This window comes from Podarcis gaigeae, assembly GCF_964106915.1.
Source record: "Podarcis gaigeae genome assembly, chromosome: 3".
Taxonomy (NCBI): Eukaryota; Metazoa; Chordata; class Lepidosauria; order Squamata; family Lacertidae; genus Podarcis; species Podarcis gaigeae.
In genome coordinates, this window is record NC_139680.1 from 83,387,656 (window position 1) to 83,406,452 (window position 18,797).

Here is an 18,797-nt window from a genome sequence, read left to right on the forward strand (position 1 = left end):
GTAAATGAATGGGACATCTGCGCTCTTTCCACTCGTTGAGTGAAATAGACTCGCGCGGAAGCCTTTCCATGCGCCTCGATCCCGGATTCCCGGCTCAACCTTCAATGCGCTGAAGAATCTGCGTGTGCAGCGGAGGGAGGCGGGCGGTGGTAAAGAGGAGGGTCTTTTTTAATTCCAGGTGACAAGTACGGAGTGTCATAAGTAGGGAGGGAGTGTGGGGGGAGGAGCGCGGAGGAGGAGGGCGAGGGAGGGACTACGGAGCCTGAAAAAGAGTCTCTTTCCGAGCAGAGTCGCGAGAGGCAAAGCTCACCGAGCGCGCCAGCCAGTCAGAGCGTCGCTGCTGCTGCTGCTGCTGCCTGACATTCAATCGAGAGAGAAAGGGAGCCGCGGACGCACAGAGAGCGAAAAGTGCAGGCTCCCTCGGGAAAGGAAAGGGAAGAAATAAAAGAGGAAGGAAGGCAATAAAGACAGAAGAACGAGAAAGAAAAGATTCAGGCGAGGAGGAGCGATCTTCTCTATATCCTAAGCATTTAGGATCTGCTATTCCTTTTTTCTATTAATTTATTCCACCACCACGATCGGCTGAGAGGTTTCGCTTTCCTCGCTAAGCAACTTGGATTTTTTTTTATTTTTTATTTTTGGTTAAGTGGAAAGAAAGAGGGGGGACATTTTCTGCTCCTCTTCTTCACGCCTAGCAGAGGAGAGTCCCGAATCGAACTGGGCTGAGCGATCGCGGGCCCCGAAGGTGGTGCTAAGACGAGAGAGAGACCCCCCCAAAAAACCACCCAGCCACTTCTGCTTGGAAGCAGCGACAGCGGCTGCAGGATCCAAGCCCACGCGTGCGTTCGAGAGAGACCTGGGGGAGAGAAAATGCATTGAAACTTCGCGCAAACTTTCCTCGCTTCCCCCTCTCAATTTTTTTTTTGGTGTGTGTGTGTGTGTGTCTGCCTGTGCAGTGCACGCTCGCTCGCGTGTGGTGTCTTGCCACCGAGGGTTGGAGAGAGAGTGAGAGAGTGGGCGGCTGGAAATCTGTTACAATTCAGAACCTTCTGACGAATCTGGTGGGATTCCTACGGAGAGACTCCGAATCCGAAGCGAGGAAGCCCCGAGAGCCTTTCTGCAAGCCGAAAAGAGAGCCGAGAGGTGTGCGGAGGGGAGTCTGCGTCTCGGGCGCCTAGGGAGCCGGGCTTATGGACGGGTGAAACCAGAGACTGAAGTCTCCCCCCTCCCCCCCACAACCCACCCCTGCGCTTTCCTTGATCGGAGCGGCCCCAGGAAAAGGAAGAAGAGGAGTTCAAGAGAGCGAGCCAGCGCGGCTCCGACCAGCTACTCCGGCTCCTCTTTGCCTCGCGCCAGGAATCATGAACTTTCTGCTCGCTTGGATGCACTGGGGGTTGGCCGCGCTGCTCTATTTCCAGAACGCCAAGGTAAAGCAGGGGGCGGGCGGGCGGATCCGGGGCGGCGGGGAAGCCTTCCTCCTGCCCCCGCGTGGCCTTGCTCGCTGCACGCTCGCTTGGCGGCCAGGGCGCGTCGCGGGGGTTCAGGGGATCGTCAGCCGGACCAGAAAGAAATCCGCGCGCGCGTGTCGGAAGCTGCCTTGGCGCAAATGGAGGGCAGATCCAGGTGCCTCGGTGCTCCTCGGCGCCAAGCCACCTTCGGCTTGCCCTGGCGCGGACATGCGGTGTCTGCGCCGCTTGCGGCTGCCAACAAAAGGCCGGGAGCGAGGCAGGGTCGAGGCGTGGAGGTTTTCCCTGCTGGCGTTCGCGCGAACGGGGCGCGCGGGGCCTGTGGCAAGAAGGGAGGCGCGGGATCGGATCCCCCAGGAGGACAGGTCGGACCTCCTCTTCCTCGCACGTTGCCCAGACGGTTCCTGCTGGGCTGCCCTCCCTTCTGTCCGTCTGCGGAGTTGAGCAGGAGTTGGAAAACCAGGCGTGAAGACGACACAGGCTCTGCGTCGTCATCGATCGCCGAGCGGGGAGGCAGCGGAGCGCGCTGACTTCTTGCATCAGCACACACACACACACACACACACGCTCTCTCCTTCCTGACATTGCAAAATGGGGCGGGGGGGGGGCTGTTTCGGCCTATTTGCTTTAGGTAGAGGCAGGTTTGCTGACCGGAGTTCAAAATTCCTGGCTTGGAAAAGCAAATAGAGATCAAAGACCACAAAATGGATCCTTGTATTTCTTCCAGATTGATTTTCAAAATAAACGGCTCTGCTGAGCTACCATAAGTAGGAAGTTTGTTCTGCCCTCATAACTCTTTTCCTATATCAGTTTATTGGTACTTCTGATTGTAGAAGTCCACCCCATTACTCCTAATATATACCATAAATGGCTTTTATCCTGCTCTTTCATCGGACTTTTGTTTGAACTCTCCTTGTTTAAAAAAGAGAGAGTCTAGAGTTGGGTATTGGAGTTTAGACAGATTTTCCAGCTGAGGTGGCTCGTGTGTGCTGTTGAGTAGAGATTCATGTCATAATTAGTACAGAATAAGTTTTATTCTGCTGTTAGTCTTGAGAAATTCTAGGGGAGGTCAGTGTGGGCACAGACCACCCCTGCAACAACATGTGAGAATCAGTGTGTCATAGGAAAATGAATCTGCATTTGTTTAATTTAGCACCAAATGTAAGACCTCAGTTAGGAGCCATTTCAGATGTCCTGTTGCCAGGGGGGTCACATGCTTTTCCTGCTAACCTGTTAGCCTGCCACTTGTCTTCAAGTGACATCAGCAGATTAGGCTGTGCCTGATGGGGAAACGTGGCTCCGATTTCTTTGGGGAGCCTTGCAGCAAGGCAGCGTGATACCATTTCCATGCTCGCTTTGGAAAGCGCTCTTAAAATGGCATTGTTTAAAAATGAGGTCCTGCAGGTGAAGTGAAAGAGGGAGCGTTACTCCAAGGTGAATGAAAAGTTGAGTGTAGATAGAGATAGTTAGGGGGAACCAGAGATGCCTTTTCTTCCAGGGAGGTGTGGTGATGGGATGCTCAGCTGTGAAGACTGCACAGTCCCTTGGGTAGATTGTATGGAACTATAGTAAAGGAGAGTAATAGGAGTGCTAGCCGAAGCTCACGTTCTTGGCAAGCTGTGTCTCTGCTGGGAAAGGGAAATTGATAAATTTATATTTATCAACTTCCTGCAGTTCTGACTACACACACCTGCCTGCCGCTGGATGTGTTGAGGGAGAAGAATCGGAGTTCTGTGCAGTTGCTTTTAAGTGAGCACAAAAGGGGAGGTGCCGGGTTGTGATAAGGTTCCTTTTGTCAAGGGAAAGATACCTTTACTAACCACAGATGGAGGCTGTGAAGTGAGTCCAGGAAACCTGCAAGTCAGTGACCTGGCAGAGGTACCACAGGTGTTGGTTTCCAATATATGTCTATATGTACCTCCTGTGGATATATTGGTGCAGTCAGTGGCCATTCCCCAGCTCCTTGTCTACCCCAGCGATTAGCCAGTTCTGAAATTGCTGGTCAGGATATGGTGGGAAGAGGGTTAGATGACTTGCTCCAAACTTGTCAAGTTACGACTTTGGGTACTTCATGTTCCTGTTGATTTTCTTGCCCTAGTTCAAAGACCATTTGGATCTAGGCTCCGTCCAAGACCTTGGACAGTTCTATTCTGTCCTGGTTTTTACTTAACTGGCATCTTGCAGTTCCCTTTCCGCCATCACCTTACTTAGTGCGGTTTGATGTTAAGTTAGGTGTAGTGAACATGCCTTGGAGCTCCTTCCCAGGATGTGTTTCCAGTGGGATCAGGCAAAGATCAAACGCAGAGGGAGGAGGAGGAGGGGGGAGGGGACAAGAGCGTGTGACTAGACTGCTAATGATCTTGCAGCCACTAGCCGCTTGCTGTTGATCAGGCCACACTGGCTCGAAAGGAACAGAGTGGGTCACCTCCCACCAGGATCAACAAGTATTCTCAGCAAAAGGCAGATCCACCCCCCCTTCCATTGCTCCTCTGGTAATATTCCTGTCATTTCTGAACAGTCCAAGCCTCTCTTTCTCCTCTTAATGTGCCATTTCACAGATCCCTCTCTTGCTGCCTGCCTGGATTACTGGCCTCTCTCCCCTTGTATGGATAATGGGGGGTGGGGGTGGTAGGAGAGAGATTTTGCAGACCAAAGCTCCTCCTTAAGTAGAAACCTCTGAGAAGACTTTTTTAGCGCCTGAGATGGAAAGGGTTTTAACTCCTGTCCCAGGGGGCCTTCCAAAGTAGCTGGATTGTTTGTTCCAGTCCTAAACAGTTACAAAGCTCTTTTAATGAGGCTGCAGAGATTAGGGGGAGGCGTGGGGGAGGAGGGAAAGGGGTAGTTGTGGTGTGAAGGAGTAAAGTGTGTGTGTGTGTGTGTGTGTGTGTGTGTGTGTGTGTAATTTATTGGATTAACCTTTTCCTTGGTTCAAACTGGAACCGGGCACCTTGTTGTAAAAGCAGGAGGTAGTGGTTTCAAGAAGAGAGTCTTTCTTGGTGACCTGCATTTTCCCTAGTACCCAGTTTGCTCTGTCTTTTCTCTAAGGCAGAATCTGTCTAATGGGAAACTCTGAAGTGAGATGGAAAGATAGCCATCGTATAGAAACAATGAGTAAAACCCCAAGCCAGCAAAGGAGATGGGTGGAAGCAGCCTGACCTTCAGAAGGGCACTAGGCCCTTTTGTCCCTCGGAAGGATCCCGCCCCCCCCTTTAGTGTCTTCCCTGCGATGGAGAAAAGTTCGGTGTAAATGGGGACAAATTGCCCTCTGCCTAAGCACTGCTGCTTCGGTTAGCTGAGGATTGCCCAGTCACAACAGCAGAGAACATAATTCAGCACTGTAGGCAAGCAAAGCACCTTCATGTTTCTGATATAGACTCAAGGTGACACTGCTGTATAAATAGCTCCAAGAGGCTGTCTCGATCCCAAGGCAAACGGCATGAGCAATGCTGTGAAAATATTGTACGTGATGGCTAACAACTGTGTCGTTACAGGAGCAATGGAGATAGATGGCAATCCCTTTCGGGAGAATACCTCGATGTAATACATCTGATCTCTGTTAATCAGCAGTATTCAGTCTCGTCTTAACACATACTTAAAAAAAACAACAACCCAGAGTAAATCTCCATTTAGTGTCTGGAATGATTTCTAGTGGCCTTTCAGCTAGCTCCGAAACTAGAGGTTTTAGCAGAGCAGAGTGTTGTAAGCAATAGTGTAGCCCAGGCACAGGGAGCCAGTATCTCTCCACATGTTACTGGATTATGGCTCCCATCATCTTTGTCTGTTGGCTTGCTGGTTGGGGCTGATGGGATTTGGAGACCAGCAACACATGGCAGGCCACAGGTTCCACATCAGTGGCTTAGTTGTCAGTCCCTTTCCTAAATGTATTTTTGTTTTGTTTTGAACATTGAAGATAGAGAGCGAGAGCAAGAGAGAGAGCACTATTTCAAGCGAAATTAACAGGACTTTGAAAAAACAACACAAAGTCCCTCAAAGGCAACTTTAGCTAAAAAGTAATGAGCAGCTTGTAGCTGATTCAGAATCTCCCAAAGAAGAATACGAGGAAATAAAGGATGGCAAGCTGAGACATTTTGCTCTTTCACTAGGCCCCTGAATGTGTTTGGCCTGCATTGTGTTCTTGCCTACTCATGTGGGAACAGGTGCATGCGATCACGTTTGCTGCAGGTGTGGTATTCCATCATAAACTGGAGGAGTCCCAGGACAGCTTGCCACTTGATGCTTGCTCATAAGGGCTACGTGCGATACGCGGTGCCGGCGAGGTGGGTGGACACCTGCCTGACAGCTGTGGCAGCTTGCCATCTCACTTGCAGGCTGTGCATCTGAGGCCTCAGACGCAACATTTCCTTGAGTATATTCCAGCTGCCTGCTGGCATTGGATGGTTACTGGGGTTCAGGTGTGGCCTCTTCCTCCCAAATCATGGTTATACCTGTTGCCGTCACCTTCACACTGGGATAGAAACCGCTCCCTGTTTTTGAATAGAAACCTTTCTCTGTTCTTCACATTGTAGCCTGTTGACTACCAAGCTCTCTTTGCTAAGAAAGCCAGCCAGTTGTGAGTTTTCTTTCTGTTTAAGAACAGGTGGTTCTGTCCACTTGGCCAGCACACAGTTTAGGCTGCTTAGATTTCATGGATGTAAATGTGAGTTCAGCAGCTGAGCTGTTCAAGAGCACAGGCCGGGCATCTTCTGCTGCTTTCCTCCCGCTTCTCCTGCAGCCACCTTCGTGGGTTCTTATCCATTATCTGCAGATCAGGACTGTTGACACTAATGGAATGGCCTGATGGTCTTCTCTCCTCACTGAAACTGGATTATCGACCTTGGCTGAGTAACTCAGAGATCTGAAACTAAGCATCACTCAAATTCCTTGAAGTTTTGGGACAGAAACCGAGAGACTTGGAGGCATATCAGTAGCAAATGCAAACCAAAGGGGAAATTTTATGTGAATACTTCCCCCCTTCCTCAATTTTAAACCCCCATTACTCTCTCGAAAATAAATGTGCAAACTGCTTGCATATAGATATGGCCACCTGCTGTCTGCCTGTGCTATCCTTCACTGTTCTGGCTGAATTTCCATTCATGCAGCTACAGAAATTAATTTGTTGACTAAACGTGGAACCTGCAAATTGTGTGTTGCTTGTATGTATACGCCGCACGTTCACCCCAAAACACATAGACACCAGTGAAGAGAATGGCTTAGCTGGAAAACCAGGACTGTTAATAGTGACTTCCTAAGGGTTTTAGTATTTGAGCGCTTGAGAAAGGAGCTGGTTTTGAAGAATGCCATTTAAACAGTTCTCTGATAACAAGAACTATAGAGCGTATTTTGGGCAGGTTAGATGTGAGATAGGTGCTTGTTTGCGATGGAGTGATTGAGAAAAAAAGATGGAAGTACTTGCAGGGATAGTGAGGCCTAACACTTATCCGATTTTAATGGGACATCTAATTTCAAAGACTTGTGGGGAAACAACCCAACATTTTGTGATACTGCATTTAAGACTATTTATTATATTTATATTCCTCTTTTGTTCCAGGCAGCTCTAGGCAGCATGAATGTTCTCCCTCCATTTTATATTCACAACAGACCTGTGAAGTAGGTTAGGCTGAGAGAAAGTGACTGGCCCAGGGTCACCCAGTGAGCTTTATGGTGATTATAGCCCTAGTCTCCCAGGTCCTAGTCCAACGCTAAGCATCACACCACATGCTGGCCCTGAGGCTAGCTAGGACCCACCACTCTTGTGCAGATGTAGCACAGGTAGAGTCTCCAACCTGAGGGACACTTCTGCTCTGAATTTGCCTCGCATCACGCCATGCCCATCCTGTTACGAAACTAGGAAGGGGAATTTTTTTTTATTGTGGACCCTTTAACGGCTCTGTCAGCTCCCTTTTGCTCTCTGCTCCTGGAGTGCTTTGTAGCAGGCAGGCCCCTTTTCGAAATACCTTCTACTGACTTTCCATGGAACAGGGACGTGTACAAATCTCGTGGCATATTTGTCATGTCAGCGCTAGAAGGTCACCAATGTTGTTTTCTCCTCAGCCACCCCGCTCCCCAGTTCAGCTTTGCTCTCTTGTGTTTCGACCTTAATAATCTGAAATGCCTTTGAGAGCAGCTAGTTGCACTTCTGTTGCCTGTTAAAGTGACAGGGAGAAGAGCTTTCTGTGAGATCTCTCTTCCTGAGCTCCCCTCCTTTCATGGACGGAGCCTGTGGAACTGCTCTCTTGGGCCTTCCTTCCCCCCTGCCCTTCCCTTGCCCTGATGGGTGGCATTTGAAGCCCTCTTTCCTTCTTGTCTGAGGGAAAGAGAAGGGTCTCTGTGGGTGTTTCAGTATGGAAACTGGAGAAATACACCCCACAAATGAAAAGAAAGAAACAATTCCACACAGCCCTGCCATACCCCAGAAGTTTTTCAGCTGATAATTCAGACACGTTCCTTTGAGGATGTCTCATTTCCCAGTGAAGAGAAGAATTGCGGACTTGCAACTGTTTGCCATCAACATTTTTGTAATAATGCCACAAATTATAGCAGGCCTCTTCTGCACTTTATCATAACTGTAGCATCATGGCCCCCCTCCAAGAATCCTGGGAAATGTAGTTTGTCAAGGGCGCTGAGGGTTGTTAGAAGACCCCTGTTCCCCTTACAGAGTTACCATTCCCAGAGTAGTTTAACAACTTCTTAAAGATCACTGGGAACTGTAGCTCTGTGAGAGGAATAGGGCTTTCCTCACAATGCTCAGCACCCATAAAAAACTACACTTCCCAGGATTCTTTGCAGGGGGAGCCATGACAGTTTAAAATGGTGTCTTGATTTTGCCTTGCTGTAGAGTCCTGGGAAGCAACTTGGTTCTCTTGATTAGAAGCATTTTTTCCTGAAGACAGGTTAACAGTGTTTTTGTGTTTTTCTCTTGTTTTCACAGTACTCGCAGGCTGCTCCTGCCCAGGGAGATGGGGAAAAGCAACAGAGTGAGGGTAAGTGGCTTGTCTTCCTTCTGCTCCTCTAATTGGCATGGTAGGTGCAGATACATTATGGGAGAAGGATGGCAGGTTGTGGAGGTGGATCCATTTGCTGGGCTGCTGAGGGGGGGGGGTAGCCTCATTAATTCTGCCACCTTCTGGAAAATGGGTATAAACTGGGGGGGATCAAGCACACATATTAAAAGGAAGGAATGGGAAATACAGTTTGAACAGTTAACGACCAGATTTAACCTTGCCTTAGCTTCAATATATCCCAGCTTGTGTCCCCCCCCCAATTAAAATTGCCCCAACCAATAAAAATATTGTTTTGTTTTGGAGCACAGACAGTGTGAAACCCTGAGTTTTACCAAACCCTATAAAACATATTGTCTGAAGCTTATTTTTCAGTTTCCAGGATGCTTGCATTTTAATTTGAATTAATTAAAAATAAAATTAATGCCCCCCCTCTCAGCAACCCTTTGAAGAAGTAAGGAGGAATTTGCCATGGTTTCTGTGGAAGGTTTGGCATTTTTTTGTTATCACTGGGCACCTGAGCATCTTTCCCATTGGCAAGCCTTTGACCCAGGTTGTATTGTTCAGATACAGAAGCAAGACACCAAACTAGTAACCAGTGTTTGAGTCTTCCAAAGATCATGCCGCTGGCAAACCTGAGTTAGGGAATTAAGAGGGGATAATTTTCCAGTCAATTCCCTCTCTATCCTTAGCAGCAGTGAAACTTATCAGAAAGTTGGCCATCTTTTCAAATGCTGCCATCCTTGGCATACTTACCTTGGGACAAACGTCACTGAACATAGTGGGGTTTACTTTGGAGGAAACATGCACACAATGGCACTGTCAATGTATTGGGAGGAGGGAAAACGCATGTGGTGGTGTGTGGGCATGTTTTTAATTTTTAGATCAGTTGTTCTGCACAAGGCAGGGCATTGGGGCTGAACTTTTCCAGTCAATACATTGCTAGGGATCAGAGTCCAGTATAGCTGGGAATATGGGCAAAGGGTGAATGGAAGCTCCTTGGTGCGTCTGACGTTGTAGATGTTGGAACAGGCAATTCAGCCACTTCTGGGGCCAGGATGTTGTGACTATACCGATTTGGAGGGTAGTGGTGGTGGGTCTGAATGCATTTGCTTTCTGAACCAGGGGACCCAATGTGCTGCCCTCCAGATGTTTTTAGACTAGAGCTCTCGTCAGCTGTGGTCAGCTTACCAATGTTGAGGGATGATGGGAGTTGCAGTCCAACAACATCTGATGGACACCATGTTGACTTTCCTGGTCATTAGACTTTCAGCAAGTGCTGGGCAATTAGGTCTTGTTCTGGAAGTGAGTGCAGCCTTTTCACAACAAGGCTCTTGAGAGAGAGGGAGCAGCCAGCTCCCTGCTCCTTGCAAAAGTCTTACATCTTGCATGAATGTGCATCATAAAAGAGAAGGTTGAGTGATGCTGGAGGCAGGAATAGCATTGGGTGAAGAGGTGGAGCCAGAGGAGGATTTAGTAAGTAAAGAGAGCAGAGCTTATTTTGATAGGTGGCTGAATCACCTCAGCAAGACTTACTTCCTAGTTGTGAGGACATCAGTTTAACAATACATGATGCAAACTTTGGACCTTTAGGCTGTGCAGTCTCCACCCACAGTGAGATCACCAAGTTGCTGTTTTCCAGCTTTGCAATGTACCACTTTTGCAATGGCAATGTCACCTGCCTGCTTTGGGACACTCAGGGAGTGGCACTGGGCTGCTGTTCTTAGTGCAGGGCACCAGGGGGCAGCCTCTCATCTTGCCACAGTAGGTTACAATTGCAACAATTTCTTTTGGCTGGGTAAACTAGAGGAGCATTGCCAGAGGCTTATAGGAGAGCAAGTTTGTAACAACGGACCCATTTTATATTGTCGCTGGATTTCTTTTCCTGGTGGGACAGTTGAACATTTGTTGCTCTCTGGGTTTGTTTTAACTAAATGGGAGGAGAATTGTTGAGTTCTAGAGGAAGGAGTAGGACCGGAATTCTGAGTTTCTCTTCCCAATTATTGCGTACTCATGCTTAGCCTCTATTCCTTAATATTCACAGAACATGTACTGGTTTGGGGATGAAAGATCACTTTGTTCCTATGGGCTTAGCATACACTGGTCTTCATTGATTAAAATGATTTATTCTGGGGATAGCCACTTGTATTTTACTGTTCCTGGCCAACTACCACTTAGCTGTCGGTCTACATGATTTAGGAGTACAGTAAATTGTAGCGCAATCCTATACATGCATACTCGGAAGTAAGCGCGACAGGTTTAATTTCTGCTACCCACAAGGGGATTGGCCACCTGTGGAGCCTGTATACTCTGTGTGGGTAGGCCAAAGTCGTGGGGTTGATCTCTTAATTTTCTGTGGAGGATCAAATTAATTTTTCTGTGGAGGATCCATGGACCTATTTAGGCCGATGTGCAGCTCCACACACAGGGCCAGATCAGACCTCATAAGAACATGCAGACATAAGAAGAGCCTGCTGGATCAAGACCATGGCCCATCTTGTCTGGCTTCCTACTCCCAACTAGATGCCTGTGGGAAATCAGCAAACAGGACCCACTTTCCCACCTGTGATTCCCACCAATTGGTATTCGTAGACGTATTACCTCTGACAGTGGAGGCAGAATTTAGAATTTATATCCCTCTGAAATACGTGGACCAGCGCAGAGAGAATCCAAAAAACCATGTTTGCTTTCAGGGGAAATGCTTCCTCCCTGTAGTATGTATATAAGGGAAACCTCTGGCTGCTGTGATTGCTCTTTAGATTGTATAGCCCTTTATGTTGAGCTGCAGGTATATCAATGGCAGCAGAGGCTCAAGCTGTGGTTCATCGTTGATGCTATTCTATCACAAAGCAATTGTTTGGGTTCCTTCATCCTTTAGCTTTAGGCCTGATATCAGTTCTACAGAATACTATGTACTGAAACTGTCCAGCCAAGTTAGCTTTGCTGTCAAAAGCAGGCTCCTGGTTTTGTAGGTTTATCCTAATTACATTTCAAATGCTGTTTAAAGACTGTGGAACATGCCTCTCGTGTTCAGATGCTCAAGAAGCAGCCAGTTAAAGTGGCAGCTTCTATAGGAAATTTCTTGTGACAGTCTGTTTTAACACTGTGCATTGTCATGATTGTCACAGATGAATATAAGTGGTGGGCAGAAGTGGTACAGTCACTGAGCTAGATTCAGGCAACTGCATTTAAAGCTCACCTGCAGATTCACTGCTATATTAATAATGAAATTTATCATAATGCACTATCTATAAAGCACCACAACTGTATGTGTAGCCACAAATGAGGGACTCTACAACACATGCTCTCTCCTTCCAGTTGTGCATCACTTTCTCCACAGAGCTGCCTGATTCTGCCATCTGGGATTGACATCTTATGATTTAGTAGCACTAATTCTCAAAATTCTTTATATTCACACAGTTTCCCTTTCTTATTCCTCATCTTAATGTGTAACTCATTGTAGGCAATGGAAACTGTCAGGCCACTTTCTTTGGAAGCTCCTAGCTGGTTTACATCTCTGCTTCTTGTGCTTGAGATTCCAAGATTCTTAGAGGCTAGGCAACCCCTCTCTTCACCCCCTTCCATTTAAAGGTGAAAATGTCAGAATAAAAAAAGGAGAGCATGATGCCTGTCGATTATATTTGGGCAACTGGCATATTTCTTTGAGTGATATGCAGACTGCATGTTCAGTTGCACATTTTGTCCTGTATAATTAAGTGCAGCCCTCCAGATTTTGATGAATTTTGATGTGACCGGGGGTGAAGAGGTTGCTCATGGATAAATCAACACACTTAATTGCTGCCACTTTGCATACCTGTAAAAACCCCACACACCTGCTGTTTTTGCAGCATGGATGGAAGGGATCTTGAGATGCTCTGTCTCTGTGCCCATAGCTGCTTACCACTGGTGTGTGTGTGTGTACATACATATACATATACATATACATATACATATACATATACATATACATATACATATACATATGCATATACATAATGTGTATGTGTGTGTGTGTGTGTGTGTATATATATATATATATATAATTACAGTGGACTCTCGGGTTACATTACCTTCGGGTAATGTAACTTTCAGGTTGCGAACGTGGCAAACCTGGAGTCTATACTTCCAGGTTTCGCCACATGCGCAGAAGCACTCTATTACACTGTGCGTGTGTGCAGAAGTGGTGCCTCTAGATGCAGACTTTTCAAAGTACTTACAGACCCCTGGAACGAATTAAGTCCGTATCCGGCGAGTCCACTGTACACAGATGGATACTGAGCAGAAAAATTATTTTTACCCCAATGGGTTCCTTGCTGCCTCATGCTAGGAAAGGTGTGAATAATCAGCAATGTGGTTACGTGTCTGGCTGCATGCCTGCAAGTTTCCCAGGCGCTGAATTGTTTAATTCTCCAGTTTATAGATAGCTGTATTTTAAGGTTAAGGTCACTCTGAAGGGGAAGGAGAAGGAGGTGGCCCCATACCAGGCAAGAAAGGATATGAGAGGCTGATTCCAGACTTTGGACTGGGCAGAGGGCTGGGGAAGAAAGGAGGGGGGAGGTGGAAGCAATGAAGGGGCTTAGCATTTCCTCCATGAGCGCTGCCAGTCAGTACTCTGCATTTTTGCTTCCTGAGCAACTGCCTCTTTAATAGGCACTTAGGCAGGGCAGCCCATAGAAATCCCAGGCGGAGCCTCCTCCTTAGTTATACCTGCTGCCAGCAGCACTGTGGCACTGTCAGCTCCACATGACCGAGAATTAACTTTTGACAATTAATTGAGAAGCCCTGAGCTCAAAGCCTGGCAGCTTCTGCACATTCCTTTCTTCCCTCCCTCCCTCCGTGCACCTCCACTGCTTCGATGGAACAACCTTTATGCAGGTTTGTCACAGGTTCAGGGCTCTTCAGAAACGCTTACCGGAGTCCCTTTTTTTCCATGATGCAAGCAGTTTGTGCTTGTTATCACACCGGGTTATCAACCTCACTACTGCAGGGACTCTGCATACGGCACAGGCGTATGATCTGAAGGCAAGAAAGCTCGGGTCAGATGCTATCTGCTGTGTCTGTGAACTGAGCCCTGCTAACAGCTTGTTTTAAAAAACAGTTGCATGCTGGAGGAAGAAGGAACAATCCCATGCTGCTGGGAGTGTATTTGGAAGTATGCAGCACAATCTCGGGACGAGGACTTTGCACGCTTGCATGTGTTCCTTTTGTGTTGTTCTGCAGCCTTTTCTCCCCAAGTCCAAGCTCTGCTGTGCACTTGGGAAATTGGTGTGTGTGGAAATTGGTTAAGTTTCTCTCTCTTGGCATATGCACAAGGTCTTTGGGGAAGGGCTGCAGCTCAGTAGTGGAACATCTGCTTTGCATGCAGAAGGTCACCAGTTCTGTCTGCAGGGTGTCTGGGTAGGGCTGGGAAAACCCCTTAACTGAAGCCCTGGATTGCTGGTCAGTGTAAACAATACTTAGCCAAATTGACCAATGGGCTAATAGTATAAAAAATTATAATTTAAATTGCTTGCACATACCTTTGCTTTGCTTTGCTTTTTTGGGGGGGGGGGGTAAAACAGAGTTGTGATCTTTTCTGACGTAAAGCAATGTATAACTACTTGAAATCAAGAAAGCAGCTTCCTATGTTTGTATAGCATGGAAAATCTGCAGCTGAAATGGGTGCACCTCAGCCCATTGCACCTTTTCTACTAGCTGCATATTTGTGGCCCTGTTCATGTCTTCAATACTGTTGAAATACAACATATCCTTTTATATTCATAAAAAATGGTGACACAAGTCTAATAACCGGTTTGGATAATGAAACACATTATTAAAGCTTATGGTGATGACAGGTTGGACCCAGGCTAAAGCTTTCCCCCAATACTGGAAGTCAGGTAGGATCCTTCCTGCAAACACACAAAGTATAGAGCATGAAACACAAGCAATAGGAAGAAGGGTCGGGAGGAAAAGTGTATTAATTTTGCTAATGCCATACCAATATACACCCTGTCTCGTTGTAATGTATGGAAGCAGCCTTGTTGGAGGGTGCTGGTAGCTTCTTTGCTCTTTGCCAGGTGGGGTGGGGTGGAGGAACATCCTGGGACACAAACACTCCAGTGCTGAAATGAGGAAGGAGTAAGAGCACAGCTCTGAAAAAATTAACCTGAACCTGAACCTGAACATTTTCTGAAAGGCTTGAAAAATGGCAGGTCATTCCTTCTTTTACTTTGCCTTAAGGGTTTACCTGAGTGATGGACAGGTATCCAGTAGGTGACTCTAGAACTTGCATAGCCACTGTTCCAGATTCCATGCCTATCGCAATAAGCTTAATACTGTAGTTACAGATAGGTAGCCGTGTTGGTCTGCCATAGTCAAAACAAAACAAAATTCCTTCCAGTAGCACCTTAAAGACCAACTAAGTTAGTTCTTGGTATGAGCTTTCGTGTGCATGCACACTTCTTCAGATACCATCTGAAGAAGTGTGCATGCACACAAAAGCTCATACCAAGAACTAACTTAGTTGGTCTTTAAGGTGCTACTGGAAGGAATTTTGTTTGTCTTAATACTGTAGTTGAAGGGAAAAGCACATTTTCCTTGTGATGAAACATTATGTGATGAGTGCCAGGAAAATATCCCCACCGCGAAAGTGCTTCCTTAGGAGATGATGTCTGGTTCTCCCCAACAGCTGCCTTTTATTCTGTGAAAAATGCCAATTTTTAAGAGAGGCCCTGAAATGCACAATGTCTAGGACTTGTAGTGGCTTTTTTGTTTTTCATATGGTGAGCTATTGGGTTGAGTTATCTGGGTTTGGCAAACTGGTTTCTGAGCAGAGTGCGTCAAACTCCTCATGCCACTTCCACTAGCTTCAGGGGAATGCTGCTCTAATAAGGTCTACCATGGTCCTCTGTGAGATCTGCTCTGATTTCTGAGCTCACGATTCGCTTTAGTTTCTGCCTTGCAAATGTGTTCAGGATATCTAGCTCATTAAAATGCAAACGGGCAAATGCTGAACCTGCCAGTGATTTGGCCCTATCTTGCTTTTCTACAACCCCTGTTCTACTCTGTATCTCCTTGGGTTTAAGTGCTTTTTAACTGAACTAATGCATTTATTGATAGCATGTTTCAGTGAGCCCATGAGATAATGGGAAAAGTATCTAGGCAGAAAGAACACCGAGTGCAGAGCCATTAATCCACACACCCACAGCCCTGTTTCCTACATTGCCTTGAAACAGCTTATGAACGATCACAGTGCAAAACAGAGATGTTCTTAATTCCTAATTTCTCTCCCTCCTCCACCTCTTTTTTTTGTAGTTATCTCATTTCTGGTGGTCTTTGAGCGCAGTGCCTGCAGGACAATTGAGACCATGGTGGACATTTTCCAAGAATACCCTGACGAGGTGGAATACATTTTCAAGCCATCCTGTGTGCCCCTGATGAGGTGTGCAGGGTGCTGTAATGACGAGGCGCTGGAGTGCGTACCCACATCGACGTACAATGTCACCATGGAGGTGAGGCTCTAGCTAAGGAACTGGAGGTGGGGGACAGAGCAAAGGGGGAGGTGACATTGCTTGTTTCCTTCAGTGTAACTCACACAGGACCACGGGTGGTTTATCTAAATCAGGAATGGTCATCTGGTAGCTCTTGAACCACATCTATCAGCCTCCTCCGTCTATTCATGCTGTCGGCTGTCGAAGCACTGGAATAGAAGGATTCTTTATTCTTATTTTTGCTCTGCTTTTTGCCTTCCTCGAGCGATTTTACTTGCTAGGGAGTGCTGGTGAAGTCAAAAGGAGCACACGCACTCCTTGCATCAGAAAATGGGGAACTGACCTAGTGATTTATATAGCATTACAGAGACCTCTCCTCTCCACTTGAGGGAAGGGTACCAAGCAGCTGTGAGAAATGTAGCTCTTTTTTAGGGGGGGTATTACTGGGTTATTTCTTTTATTTTTATTTTATATACTGTGATCTTTTTATGTGAACTGCCCTAAGACCTCTGGGTATAGGGCAGTATATAAATTCAATGAGTAGTAGTAGTAGTAGTAGTAGTAATAATAATAATAATAATAATAACAATAATAGCAGTTTTTCGTGTGCTGCCTTTAGATCAGGTAGCCCCTCAAATTTGAGAAATAGCTAGCTGGTCTAGAAGCAGCATGTGAATTGTTGCCCTTCACTCAGCTACTGTCCGTGATTTTTTGAGCGGCTTGAATGGGGAGAATCCATCTGCTCCCTGACTGCCCACTCCAATCTAGCTTACACACTACCCTTGCACTAGATGAGCTTGTTGTTTTTTGTCCCCATTAAGTCTCATAGAAAATCTGGGGATGGGGAGCCTCTGCACCTTGAGATCCTCTTGGCCTAGAACTCCCACCATCTCTGACCATCGACCATGCTGGCTGGGACTGGTGGGAGCTGGAGTCCAGCAATATCTGGAGGGAACCCGCTAGCTACAAACTGAGGATCTATGTGTAGACAGGGATCCCCTCAGGTCCATTGGCCCCTCTTCACTCAGGCTTCTGCTTAATTCTTGTTTTGGCTTCTGTATCTTCCATCCCCATCTCCCAGTGCAGCAGACTGTGGCATACAAAAGGAGCTGTGAACTTTCTTCATCAAAAGTTGGCCAGGTCAGGGTCCACTGGCCAAGCTAGAGTTCTGACTTGTTAGTTGCAAAGGCACTGCAGGGGTAGGAAGAACAACAATGCAGAGACAAATGGAAGAGCTTCCTCTCTCTTTTACTTTGAATTTAGTCATCCTGAAGGGAAGTGGTTGGAAAGAATAGCTAAGGCCAAAGCATACTGTGAGGATGCACGCTTTCCACACAGAGCACAGCCAATACGCCTCTGCCAGAACTTGCTTCCTGTCTATTCCTCTCAGCTTTGCAAAAATGTCTTGAATCCTGATCCGCATCTGCATCCATGCCTAAGAAAACGACTGCTGATGCCCCCCAGTTACCATTTACAGATGTCAACCTGCCATTCTAGACCTGGCCTCACCCAAACAGAGGGCGTAAATGCCATGGTGGTTTTTTGGTATACAGACCCAAGACCACAAGTGGCAATGTGTATTCCAAGGAAACCAGTTCTACTAATGACCTTGGTGAAGTATGGAGTTAAGATTGCATTCCTGCCAGTTATCATTTCGGCGGTGCCACCCTTGCGTACTGTTGCACAAGGCAGAGGAACAGGCCCCCAAGCTGAAGGGTTTATCACCTAAACCTGCTGTTCACCAAACAGACAAAACTGGCAAGCCTGTCTTTGAGACACAGTTTAGAGTCTGCAGGACTATATAGCATTAGTACCCTGCTCTCCACCCAAAAGTCACTTGCATGCAAGTAGTTCAGACATGACAGTCCCTGCCTGCAGGTGTGAAATCTGAAAGACCCAACACAAAAGGAAAAGGGAGGGAAGAGAAGGAGGAAAAGCAAACGCAGATGTCAGTTCCTAAAAGTTGAATAGTTATTTTAGTGACCAGCTGGAATGGAAACAGTTCAGGGGCAGGAGGGGTCCATTCAGCAGAGCTGATGGATTGAGCCCTGCTTCCCGTTTCTTCTGCTAAGGCAGACTCCTGGAAGGGCTGCTTCCAGTGGACAAGCAAGAGAAGAGGCCCGATAGAGTTGGCTGATGGAATGAGCCCTGCATGTGTGATTTGCTCCTGGACACATCTCTCTTTCCTTAGTATTGCAAATACACACGCACTCAGTAGCAACCTGCACTTCATGTTTCATCATCCTGTGTGCTCTACAGACATTTGAAATCATTGTGGCTGCCAAAAGTCTCCTGAGTCTGTAGCTGCCTTGCTCAAGTCATGTTTCATTGTGTCTTCCTGAATCCAGGCACCAATATGCCTCCAGAAATGGTCCTTTGCCCCACCTGTGGAGAAGCATGTCATTTTTGTGGGCAAGTAGGTTGCTTGGTAGCTAAAATTCAAGTAAGAGGAAGATGATTGAAAAATATGCCCTTTTAACAAACTGCTGATTGAGGGTTCTTGCGCTGGTCATCCGGAGCAGGAATTACACAGTTTTATACTTCTTTACTGCTTTAGAAAGCAAGTCTATACATGCCTACTCAGGAGTAAGTCCTACTGAGTTCAGTGGGGCTTTCTCTCAGGTTAGGCGGGTATAGGATTGCAGCCTCTCTTAATTTTGTTTTGCCATAGTGCTGTTTGCCTCTTTGTTTTGAGAGGTTGTGATTGGTGAATGAGACTTAGCCTCTACCTTCTTTCTTTCCCCTCCTTTTATTTCAGATCCTGAGAATTAAACACTTTCAAGGCCAGCACTTAAGCCGGATGAGCTTCCAGCAGCACAGAGAATGTGAATGCAGGTGAGAGTGGATACCTTCTTGGAACTGAA

The 18,797-nt window shown here is 46.8% G+C and overlaps 1 protein-coding gene across 5 annotated transcripts in view; it reads left to right on the forward strand.

Moving 5' to 3' along the window:
* The first annotated feature begins 275 nt into the window (after positions 1–275).
* VEGFA (vascular endothelial growth factor A) overlaps positions 276–18,797 on the forward strand; it is a 30,205-nt gene continuing 11,683 nt past the window's right edge. For all 5 annotated transcript variants that reach the window (XM_083732826.1, XM_083732830.1, XM_083732827.1 and 2 more), the window contains exons 1-4: positions 276–1,427; positions 8,395–8,446; positions 15,758–15,954; positions 18,692–18,768. In XM_083732826.1, coding sequence (XP_083588952.1) covers positions 1,362–1,427; positions 8,395–8,446; positions 15,758–15,954; positions 18,692–18,768 — 392 coding nt within the window. In that variant the 5' untranslated portion in view covers positions 276–1,361. The remainder of the gene's footprint in view (positions 1,428–8,394; positions 8,447–15,757; positions 15,955–18,691; positions 18,769–18,797) is intronic.